Consider the following 17,451-nt stretch of genomic DNA (forward strand, 5'->3'; position numbering starts at 1 on the left):
GTTTTTACCATTATTATAGACAGTTGAAAAGTGAAGGTCAGAGATCTATGGGGGGACTTTTAAGTTTTTTCTCAAGTGGACAAATTCTATGCAACTTTTTTAAGAGAGACTAACACTCTTTAAACGGTTGGTTTCCCACTTCATCGGACAAATTCAACTGCATGAGTGGTGCAGTACTAGATGTTTTAACTTCTACCTCTAGACCCATGTCTCCTATGGGTTCCCCCTATGATGACCTCCACACCATTATAGTACATAGTTGTAAGGTGAAGGAACCAGAGAGATACCTTCTATGAGGCACCCAAGAGAATGATACTTTTTGGTTTCCCAGCAGACAAACTCTACTGCATGAGTGTTGTTTGGTTGGTAGGCCATTATACATAAAAAACAGCTATTTTTACTTCTACAAGACCCCCATGTTACTCAAGAGTTCCTCTTGGCGACCTGTTAACCATTATAGTAGACAGTTGTCTACTATACAGACAGACTCCTAGACAGGCTCCTAAGCCCCCCATAGATCTCACTGTTTCTTTCTTCATTGGACAAACTCTACCATCCCTTCAAGGAGAGACTAACACTTTTTGAACGGTTGGTTTCCTGATTCATCGGACAAATTCAACTGCACGAGTAATGTTTGTTGGGTGGACTATTTTACTAGCTGTTTTTACTTCTACAAGATCGATCTCACTTATGAGTTCCCCCTGCCGACCTCCACACCATTATAGACAATTGTAAGGTGTAGGAATCAGTAGGATACCTTCTATGAGTTCTATTTCTACAAGTTCTATTGCATGAGTGATGTTTTGAGGGTGGGCAGCAATACATGTTAATATTTTTACAAGACCGATGTCTCTTACAGGTTCCTCTTGCTGATCTCCACACCATTTTAGCAGACAGGTATAAAGCGAAGGTCAGCAGGAGGAACCAGTGAGATCTACGGGGGACTCATGATATTTGCATTCTTTGACAAATTGAACTGGTGGGTGGGCAGCAATACATTAACAACAGAGTTTCTACCAAAAGTTTGGTGCACTGCCAATATTTGCATTGGATGGTATAGGTAAGTTGGGTGATGGGCTAGCAAGAGGTCCTTACTTTTCCCTCAAAGAGAAAAGTAAATTTCAATAGACTTGACTGGCTATAAAAAGCTAATTTAGTATAAATCTAGATTTGAAAGAAACAAATATGAATGTCTTATCGTTCTCAAAGATCCAGGGCTCAGTTCCATTCTTGCTTTAGCTCCACTTCATCTCCGGAGCTTATCTAGAAGTAATACAAGCTCTTCTCTGGCCCTGGGCCGTGGAGCCAGCTGCAAACTCCGGAGCCTTGCCAACCTTGGTTGGTATAATAAACTTAACAGCTACTCCTTTTGAAACAGATTCTTCCTTTTAGTTAGACTTGAACTCTCTTCATTTTATTCACACTCAATGATTATTTATTTCTTTTTTAGGTTGCTAAGATGGATTACAGCTCATTCAGCGGGGCTCCGCGGTTCCTGACCAGGCCAAAAGCCTTCATGTTATCTGTGGGTAAAGATGCCACTCTAAGTTGTCAGATCATCGGTGATCCAATCCCCAAAGTCACCTGGGAAAAGGACAAGAACCACATCGAGTCAGGAGGCCGATTTAAGTTGACTGAAGATGGTGGCCTATACCAGCTAACCATATATGACCTCACCGCAGGAGACAGCGGCCAATACATTTGTCGGGCAATCAACAACATTGGTGAATCTTTTGCAGCGGTCACCATTAAGGTTGGGGATGAAAAGGAAGCCACCATAGTGGAATGCTCACCATTCTTCATTCTAAAGCCGACCAATACCAGGCTAAACCTTGGTGAGGATGCCATTTTCCGCTGCAGAGTTCAGGGTCACCCACGACCTGTCGTCAGTTGGGAAAAAGATGGTAGGGTATTGGGGACACCAAGTGACTCACACCGAATTCGTGTTGAAGCCGAGGGGGAGTCAAGTTCCTTGAGGATCCATTGCATTCGGTTTGCAGACAGCGGGTCATACATCTGTCGGGCTGAAAGCCCTGCAGGCCAAACGAAGGCATCTGCTACGCTGTCCGTTGAATCCTTCTCCAACCTAAATGCCAACTCCACCAGTGCCCTTGAACCAACTTATGGAAAAAAAGCCTCACTGTTGTCTCATCTGCAGAAAAGGCGAGAGGAAATGCGGAAAACCGACCTCTCCATCCTCGGTTCCTATGAGTCTAATGCAACCTCCTATGGCACTTTAGACCCACTGACCGGCCTGGGCTTGAGTTTGTCTCTTGACTACGAAAGGGCCGCTACTCTGACTCCAAAAGTAGGTCGTGATAGTGGCTATAGCGTTCTCACACGCACCTGCACAGTGACAGAGGGAAAACATGCCAAAATGAGTTGCTTTGTCACTGGAGAACCAAAACCTGAAATTGTTTGGAAAAAGGACGGAGAGGTCATCACGGAGGGACGCAGACACGTCATTTATGAGGATGAACAAGAAAACTTTGTCCTGAAAATTTTATTCTGTAAGCAAATTGACAATGGATTGTACACTTGTACGGCATCCAACTTGGCCGGCCAAACCTACAGCTCGGTGCTTGTTATTGTGAAAGGTAAGTGCCATAGGGGAATGTGGTGTGCCTATGGGAGGGTTCAATTGTAGGGTTATGGTGGTTATTATTACCTGAAAATAACATTTGTGCTAGTTTTATGCTTCAATTTTGTTTAGTCTTCCAAATATTTTTCATTGTATCACATAACTGTGGGTACTCCCTCCAGCCTATGCTAAACCTGTTTGGGGAAAAACCACCTGGAAGCTCTTGTATGTTGAGTGTTTCGTAAATGTGTTCACTGGTTCTAAACTTACCCATAGGCTGATGTTTGGGCCATTTTTGCCAATACATATTTATGCACACATTTACATAGAAACAAGGGCTGAAAAAGGACACAAGTCCGTCAAGTTTAACCAGTAAGGTAAATGTAGAAGATGTCATTGTTGTCCTTACCCTCTGAAAAAGTGAATTGCCTGGATGTTAGGCTGATGCTCGACACCTAATCATAAATCTGGAACCAGAATAGCTCAAAACAAGTCAGCCTTTTCCGGCCCTGAGACAGACAGGCATCAAACATTTTTCAGAGGAGGTAACAATAGCAGCCCATGTTTTTTTTAACCTTACATGATTGCTTTAAAACAGTGTTTCCAGATCTTTTTAGCATGGGGGTAACTCTTAAAAAAACTTTCAGGTCTTCTGAGAACCCCTGCTAAAATTACTATATCAACAGCTGGTGGTCAGTGGGATGAATTCATTTTTGCTCATTGCTCAAGGAACCCCCAACAACCTCTGGAGGAACCCTGGTCGGGAAACACTGATCTAAGTGGTCATACCGATTGTAGGGAGCTCCGGTCCAATTGCAGATATTGCATGGAGTCTACAGAACTGAAGACCTTGATAAGTCCCTTGGTGTCACTTAAACTGGCTGGGAAGGTGCTAATTGTCCATAGCTCAAGGAACCATCAGCAATCTCTGGAGAAAACCTGATTGAAAAACATTGATGTGTCCCTGATCTCATGCCTAAATCATCAGAGTATGTTCCTTGGCAATGAAGACCTAAGTATCATATAATAGATTTAAGCTCATTTAGGCCAGCGATGCAGAACAGAACTTGAGATCATCTTTTGCTGCCAGTCACTGCTTGCAACGTGCTCGTTGTAATTTGCTGCACATGCAAAACCAGGGCTCCGTTTAAAGCTACTGAAAATGACAAATTCCCATATTGTTTAGGGCTAGAATTTGATTTTTGAGTTGCTGTGAATAATTCACGCATTTCGTTTTGTGTTAGGGCAATACTGGAAGTTGAGCTAGGAGGAAGTGGACCAGGAGGAAGTGCTAATTGTCAAAAGAGATGTGCAATTTAAAAAAATAAAGCCCTGGTTCCTGGTGGCTTTTTGTTTTAGCTTTACGTATGGTACATGTGCCATGTATTGTAATGCTCGGCTCTATGTGTTGGAGCTGCCGGGGATGATTTAACTTCTGTGCATGCACAGGAGCTACATCATCAATGGCCATTAAATGGCCAAGAGGATCCACGTGGTCTTGGAAGTCCAACTTGGAGTTGGTGCAAAGATGGCGCTACCTTTGTTGTGGCACTGACAGCTCCTGGACCTGTCATCCCTGCACACAGGTGAGTCTGTGCCAGAATCAACAGGTATGCTGTGCACCGTTGCTGATGATGGCAGAAGACCACCACCCACCAACGAGTACAGTTCTTCTTCTACATTTGCGCCTTACCAGTCTTTGGATATGCAGCTCGCATTCCTTTTCTGTTTCCAAACTAAATAAATTTTCAGGAAACTTCCACTGATCAGAAATGCATTGCCCCTGTCACCTGTGCACTAAACTGACGACACAACCAAAGTTAAATTTCTTTTGTAAACTACAAATTCCATCACTGCACCCTATAATGGAGATTGACAAAGGCAGATATGTTTGAATTCCAGCATGTGTAGTAACCTTGGATTTCTCCAAAACACACCTTTAATGTGGTATTCTCAGGATCGCAAGAAAGGTTAAGAAAGAAAACAAATGAAGCCTTTCCATCTAAGGAGAGATGTTGAGATCTTATGGGGACCACAATCACAGGCATTGTTTTGTGAATTTCTAGAAATAATTTTTAATATGTATATAATGAATATTCTTTTTATATATTCTATTCATTCTTCATTGAATGCCTAAAAAGTCCCTCCGGCATGCCAAAATTGTTGTTGCATTGTATGTAATAGGATGTGGCAATTCTGAATTGATATGTGGGGTAACATTTAATCTCTAGAGCTGCAATACATGACGTGCTTGAATGACAGTTTTATGATGGTGAATCATTATGTACCATCATAACCTCTAAATAAATAAGTGATGTTCAGTAATAGTAATGTAATGTACTAATAGTAATATTAATGGCTGGAAAAGAGCACAGAAAACTCTAGAGCTCCTTCACACTGATGGTCAGTATTATAGCATTCCATGCATGGTCAGCTGAAACCTTTTCAGTGGAACTTTTTAATTAATATTAAATATTCTATTTTCACATATATGCATTTGTGTTCACAGGAATGCCCATGTCACTTATTATTATTTATAAACAGTATTCATATAGCGCCAACATATTACGCAGCGCTGTACATTAAATAAGGGTTTCAAATGAGAGGAGGGGGACGTAGCACACCGTAAGACAAAGGCAGCTCTTCTCATACAATTCTTCCTTTGCCGATGTTGCTGGGTTTGGGGGCTCCATAGATAGCATTGAAATCTGGTTCTCCAAAACACATTTGGGTTGATTTACTAACAGAATATAAGCTGATCACAAAGCAAATTGAATTATATTCTTACAAAGGATATTGGACCTGATTTACTAAAGATTGGAGAAAATATCATATCATGGGAGAGCTTAGGTTACTAGCAAACCTGGAATGGATCTGATCTGGGATTTGCAAACTAATAGCAAATGATTTTTAAGAAATCCATTACAGGTTTGCTGGATCATCCAAGTTCTCCGATGTCTATCTTCTACAGTCTTGGAGAGCTTTCATAGATCAGTGCCATTGTTCTTAGCTTAGTGAATGCAAAAACTCTTCAACCATCCAATCATGTGCAAAGGTGTAAAAATCCCGCTTTTGTTAGATTTCCTTGCATGTGATAACTATTCTTGCAAAGCAAACTATTACTACATTAAAATAAGTAAATTATTCCTTGCATGGTGATAATTTACCTAAATAAGCGAGCAGCTTAAATTATTTTAGTAAACCACTGCCTGGAACCCCAAAGGCAATGTCAGGTGTATATGGTAGCCATTGGCAGAACCCTGACCATTCACCTCTTTAATGTTATATACAAAACATCCAGTTCTCATAAAATCTTTAACCACCAATATAAAGATATCAATTTCTGATGGATGCCAGAGAGCTAAGCCAGCGGCCAGGTCCTAATGTCTCCCAGGAATTGAGGCTACTTTTTTTTACCAATGTGAATTGTCACTCTGCAAGCAGTTAGTCTAGTCAATGTGGTGCTAGCTCACTTTTTGCAAAGAGTATCCAAATACATGCAAGGAAACCTAAAGAGACAGGATTTGCCTTGCATCTGATTGGATGGCTGAAGTCAGCAGACCTTCTTTCATTTACAAAGCTAAGTGAACTATCCCTAGGCTCTGAGATAATTCACTTTCTTTTGTGAACAGCCTATTCACTCTGCACTCAAAGCACTCTATGGGCTTCTGCTTCCTTCCCATCTACCAGAAGAGCTTACACTCCAAAATCCCCACAAAAGTTATCCATTCTTGGGTCAGAGTTTTCAAAGGCCTGTTATTCTCCAGTATATTGTTTGGTGGTGGAATAGTGCACATCCAGATTTCAGTAGGTTTATATGCAATGACCTTCAGAAATTCATTTGATGAAAATGTTGATAGTGGCGACTCAGATAAATACTTAGTATGCATTATGTCAGCTCCCTATATATAGAAGCAGCTCGGAGTTAATCCCCAGATACAGCTCAGAATAGATAGAATGGAGGGAGGCAGACAGCTATTTGTAGAATGTAAAGCACCCACCGAGGTGTGTCAGCTATATGTTGGAGAAACCACTATACAAAGAACATCCTAAGCGCTACTACTAAGCAAGTGAGATTAAAAGTTTACTGCCTCCCCCACCCCATGTCTATTCTGATGTTACTGTGTTTCTCCAAAAACAGAGCCTATTCTGCCTCCTTTACCCCTCGATTCAGTGCAATAACCCAATTTATCTAATAGTATGTGACCAACTACTTAGGTGAACAATGGGTACCAATGTGTTATATCACCAGAGTCCAAAAACTATTCAAATAACAAAAACTTTGCTAGCAAACATGTATGAAAATGGGATTATAAGTGTCCCTAGCTAACATTTCTATCTTCTGTACTTTGCATAGAGATCCCATGAGCTTAATGTATGGGGACCTCACAATCTGTATGAAGACGTCAAGAGCTTAGTCAGTGGACATCCCAGGGGCTTACTGTATGGAAATCCTAGAAGCTTAGTCAATTCAGATCTCAAGAGTGTACGGTATGGAGATCTTAGGAAATTTTAGGAGTTGATGGTGTGGAGATCCCAGGAGCTTTCTGAATGGAAGTCTTAGGAGTTTAGTCCAAGGAGATCTCAAGAGCTTAGTGTATGATGATCTTGGGAGCTTAGTCCATGGAGATGTCAGCAGCATACTGTATGGAAAGTTTAGGGGTTTATGGTGTGGGAAACTCAGGAGCTTACTGTATATAAATTTTAGGAGCTTAATTGGAGATCTCAGGATGTTTTGTATGAAGATGTCAAGTGTTTAGTCCATCAAGATCTCAGGATCTTACAGTATAGAGATTTTAGGGGCTTAGTGCAGAGATATCTCAGCTTATGGTATGGAGCTTATGGTATGGGGATCTTTGGGGATTAGTGTATGGAAATCTTACAAAGCCTTTTGTGTGGAGATCACAAGAACTTCTTGTATGAAGAGAGCTTTGTCCATGGAGATCTTAGGACCTTACAGTATGGAAATCCTAGGAACTTAGTCCATTGAGATCTTAGGTCCTTACAGTATGGAAATCCTAGGAATTTAGTCCATTGAGATCTTAGGTCCTTACAGTATGGAAATCCTAGGAACTTAGTCCATGGAGATCTTAGGACCTTACAGTATGGAAATCCTAGGAATTTAGTCCATGGAGAGCTTACTTACTTACTAAATACAGATTTTAGGAGTTTACTGTATGGAAATCTTTGGAGCTTAGTTTATGTAGATTTCAGAAACTTTTTGTATAAAAATGCTAAGAGATTAGTCAATGGAGATCTCAGGAGCTTACAGTATAGAGGTTTTGGGAGCTTTGAGTATGGAAATTTTAAGAGTTTGTTGAATAAAAGTCTCAGGAGCTTACTGTATAGAAATCATAGGAGCTTACTGTATGGAGATCTTAGGATCTTACTATATAGAAAGTTCAGGAGCTTCCTGTATAGAGATTATAGAATCGTACTATATGAAGAGTATAGTGCAAGGAGAGCTCAGGAATTTACTGTTTGTAGATCTCATAAGATTAATGCATGGAGATTCCCAAGATCTTTCATGAATAGAGAGTTTGGAAATTGACCATACAGAGATCCCAGAAGAACACTACAAAGCAATGTTAGGAGCTCACTGCATTGGCATCTCTGGAGATTACTACATTAAAATATCAGGAACATACCATGTATAAGTCACAGTGTGTACTGGATGAACATCTCATGAGCTTACAGCTTGGAAACCTTTGAGAATGATCTTTGAAAATGAAATCCCAAGATCTTCTGGCATGGTGATATCAGGAGCTCACTGCTTGGAGATATCAGGAGAATATTGTATACAAATATCAGGGACTCACCACTTGTTATCCTTTCATATAAATCTTTCATATTTTATTTATAATCTGTACATCCTATTGGAAAATCAGAGAGTTCAAAAATCACAACTATCCAGATTACTAAAATTTGTAAAAAATTGATGACTTGAAGTCTGTAATATGAAATAAAAATGCCGACTCGATTTACCAGTTGCTCTTATTTTAAAATGTCAGATTTCCAATTTACTCTCCTGTGAGGTTCCATGAATCATTGTTTTGTAAACTGGATTGTTTTTATTTTTCATTTAGAGCCCAGAGTTCCCTTTAGAAAAAAGCTGCGAGACCTGGAAGTTCGTGAAAAAGAATCGGCCACCTTCCAGTGCGAGGTCCCTCAAAGCATCACCGAATCAGCATGGTACAAGGAGGAGACCAAAATCCAACAGAGTGCCAAATACAGCATCGAGGAAGAGGGGACCATCCGCAGACTCACCATACAGAACGTCACCACCGATGATGATGCCGTTTACATCTGTGAGATGAAAGATGGCAGCCGCACAATCGCAGAGCTCTCTGTTGAAGGTCAGTATAACCAAAACTGGTATTTATGGTTTGCATTGATGTATCTGCATCCTACACTGGGGTATGAACCATCACCCTATAATGCAATGTCAGGGGTTTGAGATTTCAAGCTCCCTTTGACAATTGTGGCCCCATTGGACCAGAATCGCCTGGCTGCTGATGCTTTTAGAGAAGTAATATTCCTCGTCCCTCTCTGCTAGCAAAGATAAGATCTGTTTGTAATGTCAATTAGAGAAAGGCTGCCAACAGTATTAGACTTTATTTTTAGAAAGGCTGTAAGCATAGTAACTGTGCCAGCACCTAATATTGGCATTGTCCTGGTCAATAAATCACTAAATAGTAACAAACTGATCAGGATGTGTGCATTGCAGCTGGCATTTTTTAGTTAGCAATGGCCTTTTCCATATGGTTAGCCTAAAATAAGCATTTTAAATTGCGACAGCTTTGTAGAGTCACGCTATTACGTTTGCCGTTCGTCCACCCATGTGTTAATAGCTGTCATCGCAGGATCACCAGGCTAACCTTTGCTGCCTTGTTAAATTACATAGAATGTGTTCTTCACTGTACTGTGTGCAGGATCCAATGATGCAAAAGTAACCGGACAACTACAATGGTGTATTCAAATGCATTGCAATATCACTGCATGGATATTTGTTACAAAATTTGATTTTTACCCTTTTCTTTCCATATAAGTTGAGGCATTTTGTGTCCTGAGCATAGGAAAGCAGAGAAATTCATCAAGAGTTGCAGAAGAAAGTTTTTCAGTGCTTGTATTTGTTTAGCTCAGCAAGCAAGGAGATACAACTTATAATTCTATATTCATCATCCTCTGTGGTAATGCCACAAATTCCTGAGACATCATAAAGTTGTGCTACATAGACACGTATTAGTTATTAATAACTGGAGGGCTGGAGAGACATTAATACCAACGAGCTAAACTGGGAATCCGACAACATACAACAATCATCCTCCCCTCTGTACACAGATAAACTGCTTGTAGTTTAAATATCTATATAAATTCTTAATGTGAACAATGTTTATTAAGGAAAACAAATCATTCTTTTTCCTTTTGCTTTAGAATTACATAGTGTACATAGAAAATAAAATAATGTTTACAAAGAAAGACAAGTTTTTCCCAAAAGTAAGATCTTAGGATCTTACTATATAAAACGTTTAGGAGCTTACTGTATAGAGATTACAGAATCTTACTTTATGAAGAAGTCAAGAGTTTAGTGCAAGAAGAGCTCAGGATTTTACTGTATGAAGATCTCAAAAGCTTGGCGCCTGGAGATTTTGGGAATTTAATGTATGGTGAGCTTAAGAGTTTGCAGTATGGAGAGTAAGATCAATACAGTATGGAGAGCACAGGAGCTTGGTGCCTGGAGATCTCGGGAACTTAGTACATAGAGAGCCCATGTATGAAGAGCTCAGAATGTTACTGCATGGAGATATAAAGAGTTTAATGATGATTAATTGAAGCTTCAACATAGATTTTTTAGGACTTTATGACATAGGGATAGTGTGAGTTTACTGCACAATTATGTCAGGAGATCATTACTTGGAAATCTTAGAAGATCACTGCTTTGAGAAAACAAAACCTTTATGTATTACTTTTTACTACTACTTGCCTTCAGCGACAAAAAAGTTATAATTGACAGGCCCATGGGGGAAATGTAAAAGTTGTTCTGTTCCATAAGAGGAAATAGAAATGTGTTTTTAGCCAGTGAAAGTTTTTTTTTGTAACTTTTAGAAGTTATTTTTAACCTTAGATTTTTTTCTTTACATACTTACTGGTATAAATGCAACATTGACCTAGGGCTTTGGAACTGTTAAACGGGAACTATTGAAAAAAACTCAATAGGGACAGACGATTTCCCTTCTGCAATAAAATAAACTTAGTTGCCTGATTGCAATGTTTGATTTTCAATCACCTGTCTCCATTCAATGGGGAAGACCTACATCTTCATTGGCTGGGCTGGATGATCCATGCACAGGAGTTAATTCAGTCCACATTCCTAACCAGATCTTTTGTTAAAAAAGATATTGAACAGGCAAGTAAGTTTTATTGCAGAAGAGACATTGCCAATCCCTTTCTGCAATAAAGTCCTGCCTGATCGCTGAGGTTTATAGTGGAACTATAGTTTCATTTTAATTAATGTGTTTGCAAGAAACTTTTTTCATGCAGACTAAGGGTCGTTGCAGACCAGCAGCGAGCAACAGCATTCTGCTTTGAGCTCAAATGCAGTCCAAATCTCTCCAATTTAGGTGAATAGGAGAATTTGGGAACTGTTTATTTTTCACATGGTTGTGGCAGATCACAGCAAAGTTCCAAAAAGCAGCATGGTGCTTTTTGCAACATGGTTGTTCGGCCAGGGCCACATGCAAATGTGGTTACCTGTGGTGCAGTCTGCTGTGCCAAGTCACACAGCACCAGGTAGCAGTGGCCCCGGGAGCTGGCAACTACATGGTTTCATAACAAGGTGTTTAAGGAGCCTTAAAAAGGCATATTGTAGTCACATATTGTGGATTCCAACCAAAGGCTTATTTTATTTTGATAAACCATAGATGGGTTAATTAAAAAAAAAATTAAGGAAAATATTTAGGATCGTTAAGAATTATTTGCTCACATTTCTAAAAACTTTTCTAAATAAAAATATAGTTTGCCATCAGTTTGTTGGAGATGATTTCATATTTGAAATTCTATGTATTTGTCATGCAGGAAACATAATCAAGAAGCTCCCACGGCGGACAGCGGTCCCGGTGAATGATACGGCTATCTTCTGCGTCGAGCTGGACAATGACTGCCAGAAAGTGAAATGGATGATCAATGGTGAAGAAGTAAAGCCTGGTGGACGAATCTCTATTACATCGGCTGGCAAGCAGCACACCATGAGCATCAGAGAGTGCCAGAATTCTGACGCTGGGGAGATCGCTTTCATCGCTGACGAGTGCAAAACGTCCACCAAATTCACCGTAACCGGTGAGTGCAAATGAAACTTTTGTTGAGCTGATAAATGGGCCAAAGAAAAATGTCTGCATGGGTTGATGCTCAACTTTCCATTTGAAGCAATACTTGCACAGGAAACCCAACTGCACAAAACCTTGGGACCACTGGGGCCTCGTCATAGCCTCAGCAGTGATAATGGGGATATTGATGTCACCCAGTAACTCATGGTGTCAATCACCCACCTTCCTCCCCTACATGACAGCCCTATTAACCCAACCTTACATTAATAGTCATTGGCAAGGTTATGTAACCAAATTCAGTGCTGATCTCTTTCCCATGATATAGGGTTAAGGGCTTTAGTTTTGGGTGGCAATCACTGGCTATAGTTTTGGGCAGAGATTGGGCAATGAATCATTGGCTTCATTTCACCACAAGGTTTTGAACTGCAAAAAGAGTCCCATCACCTGCCACTCTCAAAATAATTACCCAGACCCTGTCCAAAACACAACAGAGCACAGAGGAAAGACAGTAGGATGCAAATTGGGCATCAGGGGACTAGACAGTAATTTTCATGTCATGCCTTCAGATGTGGTTACCCCCTTGCTAGTGACATTGGCGGGTCATTATGGAGCACCAGACAAGTAAGTAAAAATACTCACCCACTTCCATGTGTTGCTCCCTTGCTAACTTGATGAGTATTCTGCAGTATTTTTGTAAACAAGGACGAAAAGCTTTGCTTATCTGGCCAGAAAGGGAGTGCCACAGGCCCTGGATGGAAAGTCTGGAGGTGGCCGAAGGTCCTGTAATGCACCACTGCCAACTGCAATATATGAATCAAAAGGTTGCAGCTCTGGTTGCAATATGAGGAAAGCATGATAAACAACCAAAAGTTTGGATATTTCTTGGTATTGGTAAACGTATTGTATTATAATTATTTTTTGCATTGAATAAAGTATAGGGGTGAAACCTATGTGCATCCCCAAACCAGCCCGCTGCTTACCCCAGAATGTGGAGTTCTTGGGATGAGAAAGGGCAACAGTGGCCCCTGTGCAGAACTGACTTAGAGCACCCCTTGGAGCACTAGTTTGGGTCACATGGAAGCTATGTTGGATAGCGGATAAGGGTCTGGGGCCCTTGTTTAGTTGCACATATTGCTCCTCCCTGTGCCGGCCTCTAAATAGCCTATTTATGGGGGGGGGGGGGGAGCACCCAGGGAAAGCAAATCCTAGCAGCTAAATAGTTTTTGATGTTTAGTTTTAATTGTTTTTTGGACGGCTGTGTGATACGTTTGATGTAATCCTGGATTGTCGTCCATTTATTAAATTTAATATGTGTCTACGCTCTGCCAGGGACTTCCAAATGCTTACAAACCTCCAGAGCTCACCATCATTAAACCTAATAGGCGAAAGAACGGAATTCATTTTCCTCTCCTGTTACTTTGGTCATTACATTTTGATCCATTTCCAGTTCCTAACGAAGGAGAAGCTCCCTTTCCCAAAATAAAAAGTGAAGAAAAACAATACAAATCCTCAATAAGATTTGGCTTTTTATAATTATCCCCAGTCGTTTAATATTAAGTTGTGCCAAGCAATAGTTACAGAGACATCTGAACCCATGTAGACAAATCGGCGTGAATGTCACAGACTCCTTTACTTCTCGATTTCCAGAGGGTGATGAGGGCCGGGTGTCCCGTGTCAGCCAACTGTATGTTCCACGGTGACTCAGGGAGATGAAACCGGACCGTGCTCTGCTATTAATACAGACTGTACTCTGCAGTGCTTACCGTGATTGCATCAGGCAGCAAAAGCAATGTTAAGTTAAAAGTGAACGCCATGCAATCAGCGAATGCAAAGTGATCAATATACGCAATTGTTTTCCTTATCAAAGCACTTGCAAATCTGTTCAGCTGGTTCTGGGATGCAGATACCCCTTGCCAAGAGGTGCAATAGGAAGTCAGGGTAACAGGTAGCCCAAATTGTTCCCCATGACCTGTTCTTGTGATATCTCCAAAAAATTTGAACACCCGCTCTCTTTCTGTCTTGAAGACGCTAATCACTAGTACTAAAAGAGAGGGGGAATCTTCCCATTGGGACCACATAATTTTTATATATCTGAAAAATTTCTTACATCCTGTAATCCTGACAGCACTCCCTGTTGCAGGCAGACAATGCTAAGCCGCTACCTGGCAATTATCAGCAGCGTTGTCAGCCTGACCTTTCCTTTGGGCAGCCCATCAGATGTCGCATGCCTTAATCTTTGTGTCTTTGTATATTCTCTACAGTTTTAAGAAAACCACCTTCCAACGCCCCAATCAACCCCATAGTGACAGAGAAAACCGACACATCTGTTAAATTAGTCTGGTCCCCTCCCCCGATGGATCGCCCAGTGCCCATTGATGGCTACATCGTAGAACGTAAGAAGCTTGGAGCCATGAATTGGGTCAGGTGCCACGAATCCTCCAGTGTGCCAGTCTCCGAGTTCACAGTCAACCATGTGCCAGATGAAGGAAGCTTCCAGTTTCGAGTCAGTGCCGTCAACAGCTATGGACAGAGCCCATATCTGGAATTCCCGGGAACGTTATACTTAGGTGGGTGTCAATGAACAATAGGTGCTGTTACTCTGCTCTGACAGTGCATATTGTTACATTTCCAAGCAAAAACTATTACAAATATTAGCATGATGATGTCTTAATAATTCATAGTGCTTGTATGACTTTCTATTCTAGAACCCGCCCCAGCTGTTAAGGTTCCTCTGAGACCCGTTGAGGTCACAGTTGGCCAAGAAGCAACATTCTCTATTGACCTCACTACCGTATCTTCCGGCATCTGGATGATAAATGATAGAGTGGTGGAAAACAGCGAACAGTATCTGGTGAAAAGGATAAAGAACACCCACATGTTGATCATCAAGGCTGTCAACCAACTGGAGGACCAAGCTGAAGTGAAGTTCATCTGTAAAGGCATCGAGAACAGCACCAAACTCAGAGTGAAAGGTAGAGCTTCATGGATGTCTTCAGCTGACCATACAAGCTACATATTGATGGCACAATCTGCTTTGGGTCTACCAACATTTATGTATTGCCAGGGTCTGCCATGGGTACAATGGAAGTGGATTACCTTGTAGACCCTTACCGTACATAATTTTGGTAAATCTAAAGCAGATTAAATGGAGATTAGTAATCAGATTATATGAAAATTATTTGTTCTACATAGATATTAAGATTACTTAATGATAGGTTTACCATCCTCTGCTGCTTTGTGCTAACTTTTAAAGCTTGGATAACACTTTGCTTGTCTGAAACTCCTACTACAAAATAATTTCCTAATGGGAAATTCCAATTAGTTGAAGCAAAAACACATAGACAAGGTCAGATTAAAAAGCCAAAGAATCTGCAAAAACAAAAATGGTTTTAAAGCAACCATACCCACCACATGCCAAACTTTATCTTATAGCCGGTTTGTGGAAAGTGATTTCAAGTAATATGCCTAAAAGGGCAACAGGCATATTTTTTCATCCTTTCTGGCCCATTGGCAGCCCATTCATAATAAACAGTCTGCCCTAATGCACCACATGTTAAGTAGTTCAAACGTGTTGACATGTGTGCATTATAGAGAAACTTTATTCAAAAGTTTTTTAAAGTTTTGAAAGTTTTCTACGTACTATTCTCCTGGTCTGGCCAATTGAGAGGCCAAGGACTGCAAACCCAAAAGGAGAATAGGGAAAGTCCGAGACATCAGCAATGCTGGAGGGAGTGGGGACTACAGCCTTGGAGGAAATCACTGTACAAGGTAATATTCATATTGTTCAAATATACTGTGCATATGACAAATGGTTGCCCACATCCAAGGTCAAAAGGGCCACTGCAATGTAGGACAATGGAACGCTGGGGCTTGATAGGGTAAATGTAAAGTCAAACTGAACAGCCAGTCTCCTTTTTCTCATGGCAAGTATATTATTAGCGATACCAAGACAAAGGTTAGCCAAATTAAACAATATAAAGTTGTGTTTTTGCTCAACCCCCACAAGGGCTCTTCCCCTAGACTGAATTTAGAAGGAATGTCATTTGGTCCTAAAGAAGCCAGCATATGTCTTATATCAAGAATGGCGGCGGATTATTATCACATTCCATTAATATGATTCAGCTGCTTGTTCCTAGGACCATCCAATAATCTTCTGGTCCCAGGGCTGTGCTGTACTTTATTTAAATGCCTAAACATTATCAAAGGCAGAGCATTGAGCGAGTAGGGGACATGGGACAGGAAAGGTTGTTTATGACGGGTATGTGACATCAGACCTCCCCCCAACCTAGGAATGTCCTCTAGCTGCCAATCTGGCCAACAACTCTGCAGCTGTTTAGAAGACGTATTGGCATATTGTCATCCGTCAGCCTCGCCGTTAAAAGGGGAATTTTGCTTACGCCACTGATTCTTACAAGCATGCCAGAATTACCAATTTTGTAATGTGCTGTTGTGCTGATCCTGAAAACGCTCCCTTGGTCAGTCTGTGCAACCTGGAGTTACATTTTAAACTATATAATAATTTTAGGAATAATCTAGAAGTAAAGTCTTGCAGCAGTACAAAGTATTTTAGAAGAGATAGGTAGGAAAGAAGTAAAGTCCTCTAGTAGCACAAAGTATGTTAGTAAGTTAAGCCCTGTATGGGGGCTCCATAATTCTCATGAAAATTACAGCAACAGTAAGACTAAACAAGCACTGTATAGACAACACCATTCTGTTCCATGGGGAGGGAAGTAGGGGAGATAAGCAGGGAGGCACCCAGCTGCGTCCTCCTCATAGTAGTAGTCGTTAAAGATCTGTCCTGTACAAATCAGCCATGGAGGACCACTAAACTTCATATTGGGACTGTTATACCAAGATATTCACCTAAGATGATCACAAAATAATATTCTTAAAATCCGGCACCTGTACAAGGCTTTGGATAAAGAAAGAAGCAGCATCCTCCAACAGTTCCAGTTCAACATTTTGGTTTTATAAAACGTTTTTCAAGAAATATAAAATAATAAAAAACAAAAGAATGCAGTAATACAAATCGTGTGTATACAGAATTAGTACAAAAGTACAGAATGAAAAAGCCATCATTCACATAATATCTCGGGTGATATACTGTTCAATGCTTTATACCTATTCTGCAGAGGTGATCAAGAGAAAGAAACTCAAAAATAAAAGAGAGGAAAGAAGGGGAGGGAAGGGGGAATGGAAATGGAAATCAGTATTATGAAAGAGTATTGATATCCCTCTAAGAGGGAGCCAAGGAGAGACATCATTATAGGTCCACATTGAATACACTTGGCACATAATGAGTAATACACGGTGACCAGAACTTCCGAAATGCCTCTAAGGAATCATTAAGCTTGGCTGCCATGAATTCTTTGGTGAAGTACCAGGTAACCTTCTTCACTTGTGCTATCGTGCTAGAGAACTAAGCCTTCCCTTGTTACAGCAATGCTTCATTTTTAAGTAGAGAGGAGAGTTTTGTAGAAGAAAAAGAGGGGTCCTCCAGCAGTACAGTGACACAGGAGGAGGAGAGGACCCGGCTCAGAAGAGCTT

At 40.7% G+C, this 17,451-nt stretch overlaps 1 protein-coding gene across 1 annotated transcript in view; it reads left to right on the top strand.

Annotated features, from left to right (window-relative positions):
• OBSCN (obscurin, cytoskeletal calmodulin and titin-interacting RhoGEF) overlaps window positions 1-17,451 on the top strand; it is a 233,612-nt gene that overhangs the window by 13,178 nt on the left and 202,983 nt on the right. The window contains exons 2-6 of the mRNA XM_072413427.1: window positions 1,451-2,597; window positions 8,668-8,937; window positions 11,657-11,917; window positions 14,166-14,471; window positions 14,610-14,876. Coding sequence (XP_072269528.1) covers window positions 1,460-2,597; window positions 8,668-8,937; window positions 11,657-11,917; window positions 14,166-14,471; window positions 14,610-14,876 — 2,242 coding nt within the window. The 5' untranslated portion in view covers window positions 1,451-1,459. The remainder of the gene's footprint in view (window positions 1-1,450; window positions 2,598-8,667; window positions 8,938-11,656; window positions 11,918-14,165; window positions 14,472-14,609; window positions 14,877-17,451) is intronic.

This window comes from Pyxicephalus adspersus, chromosome 5 (genome assembly GCF_032062135.1).
Source record: "Pyxicephalus adspersus chromosome 5, UCB_Pads_2.0, whole genome shotgun sequence".
Lineage (NCBI taxonomy): Eukaryota > Metazoa > Chordata > Amphibia > Anura > Pyxicephalidae > Pyxicephalus > Pyxicephalus adspersus.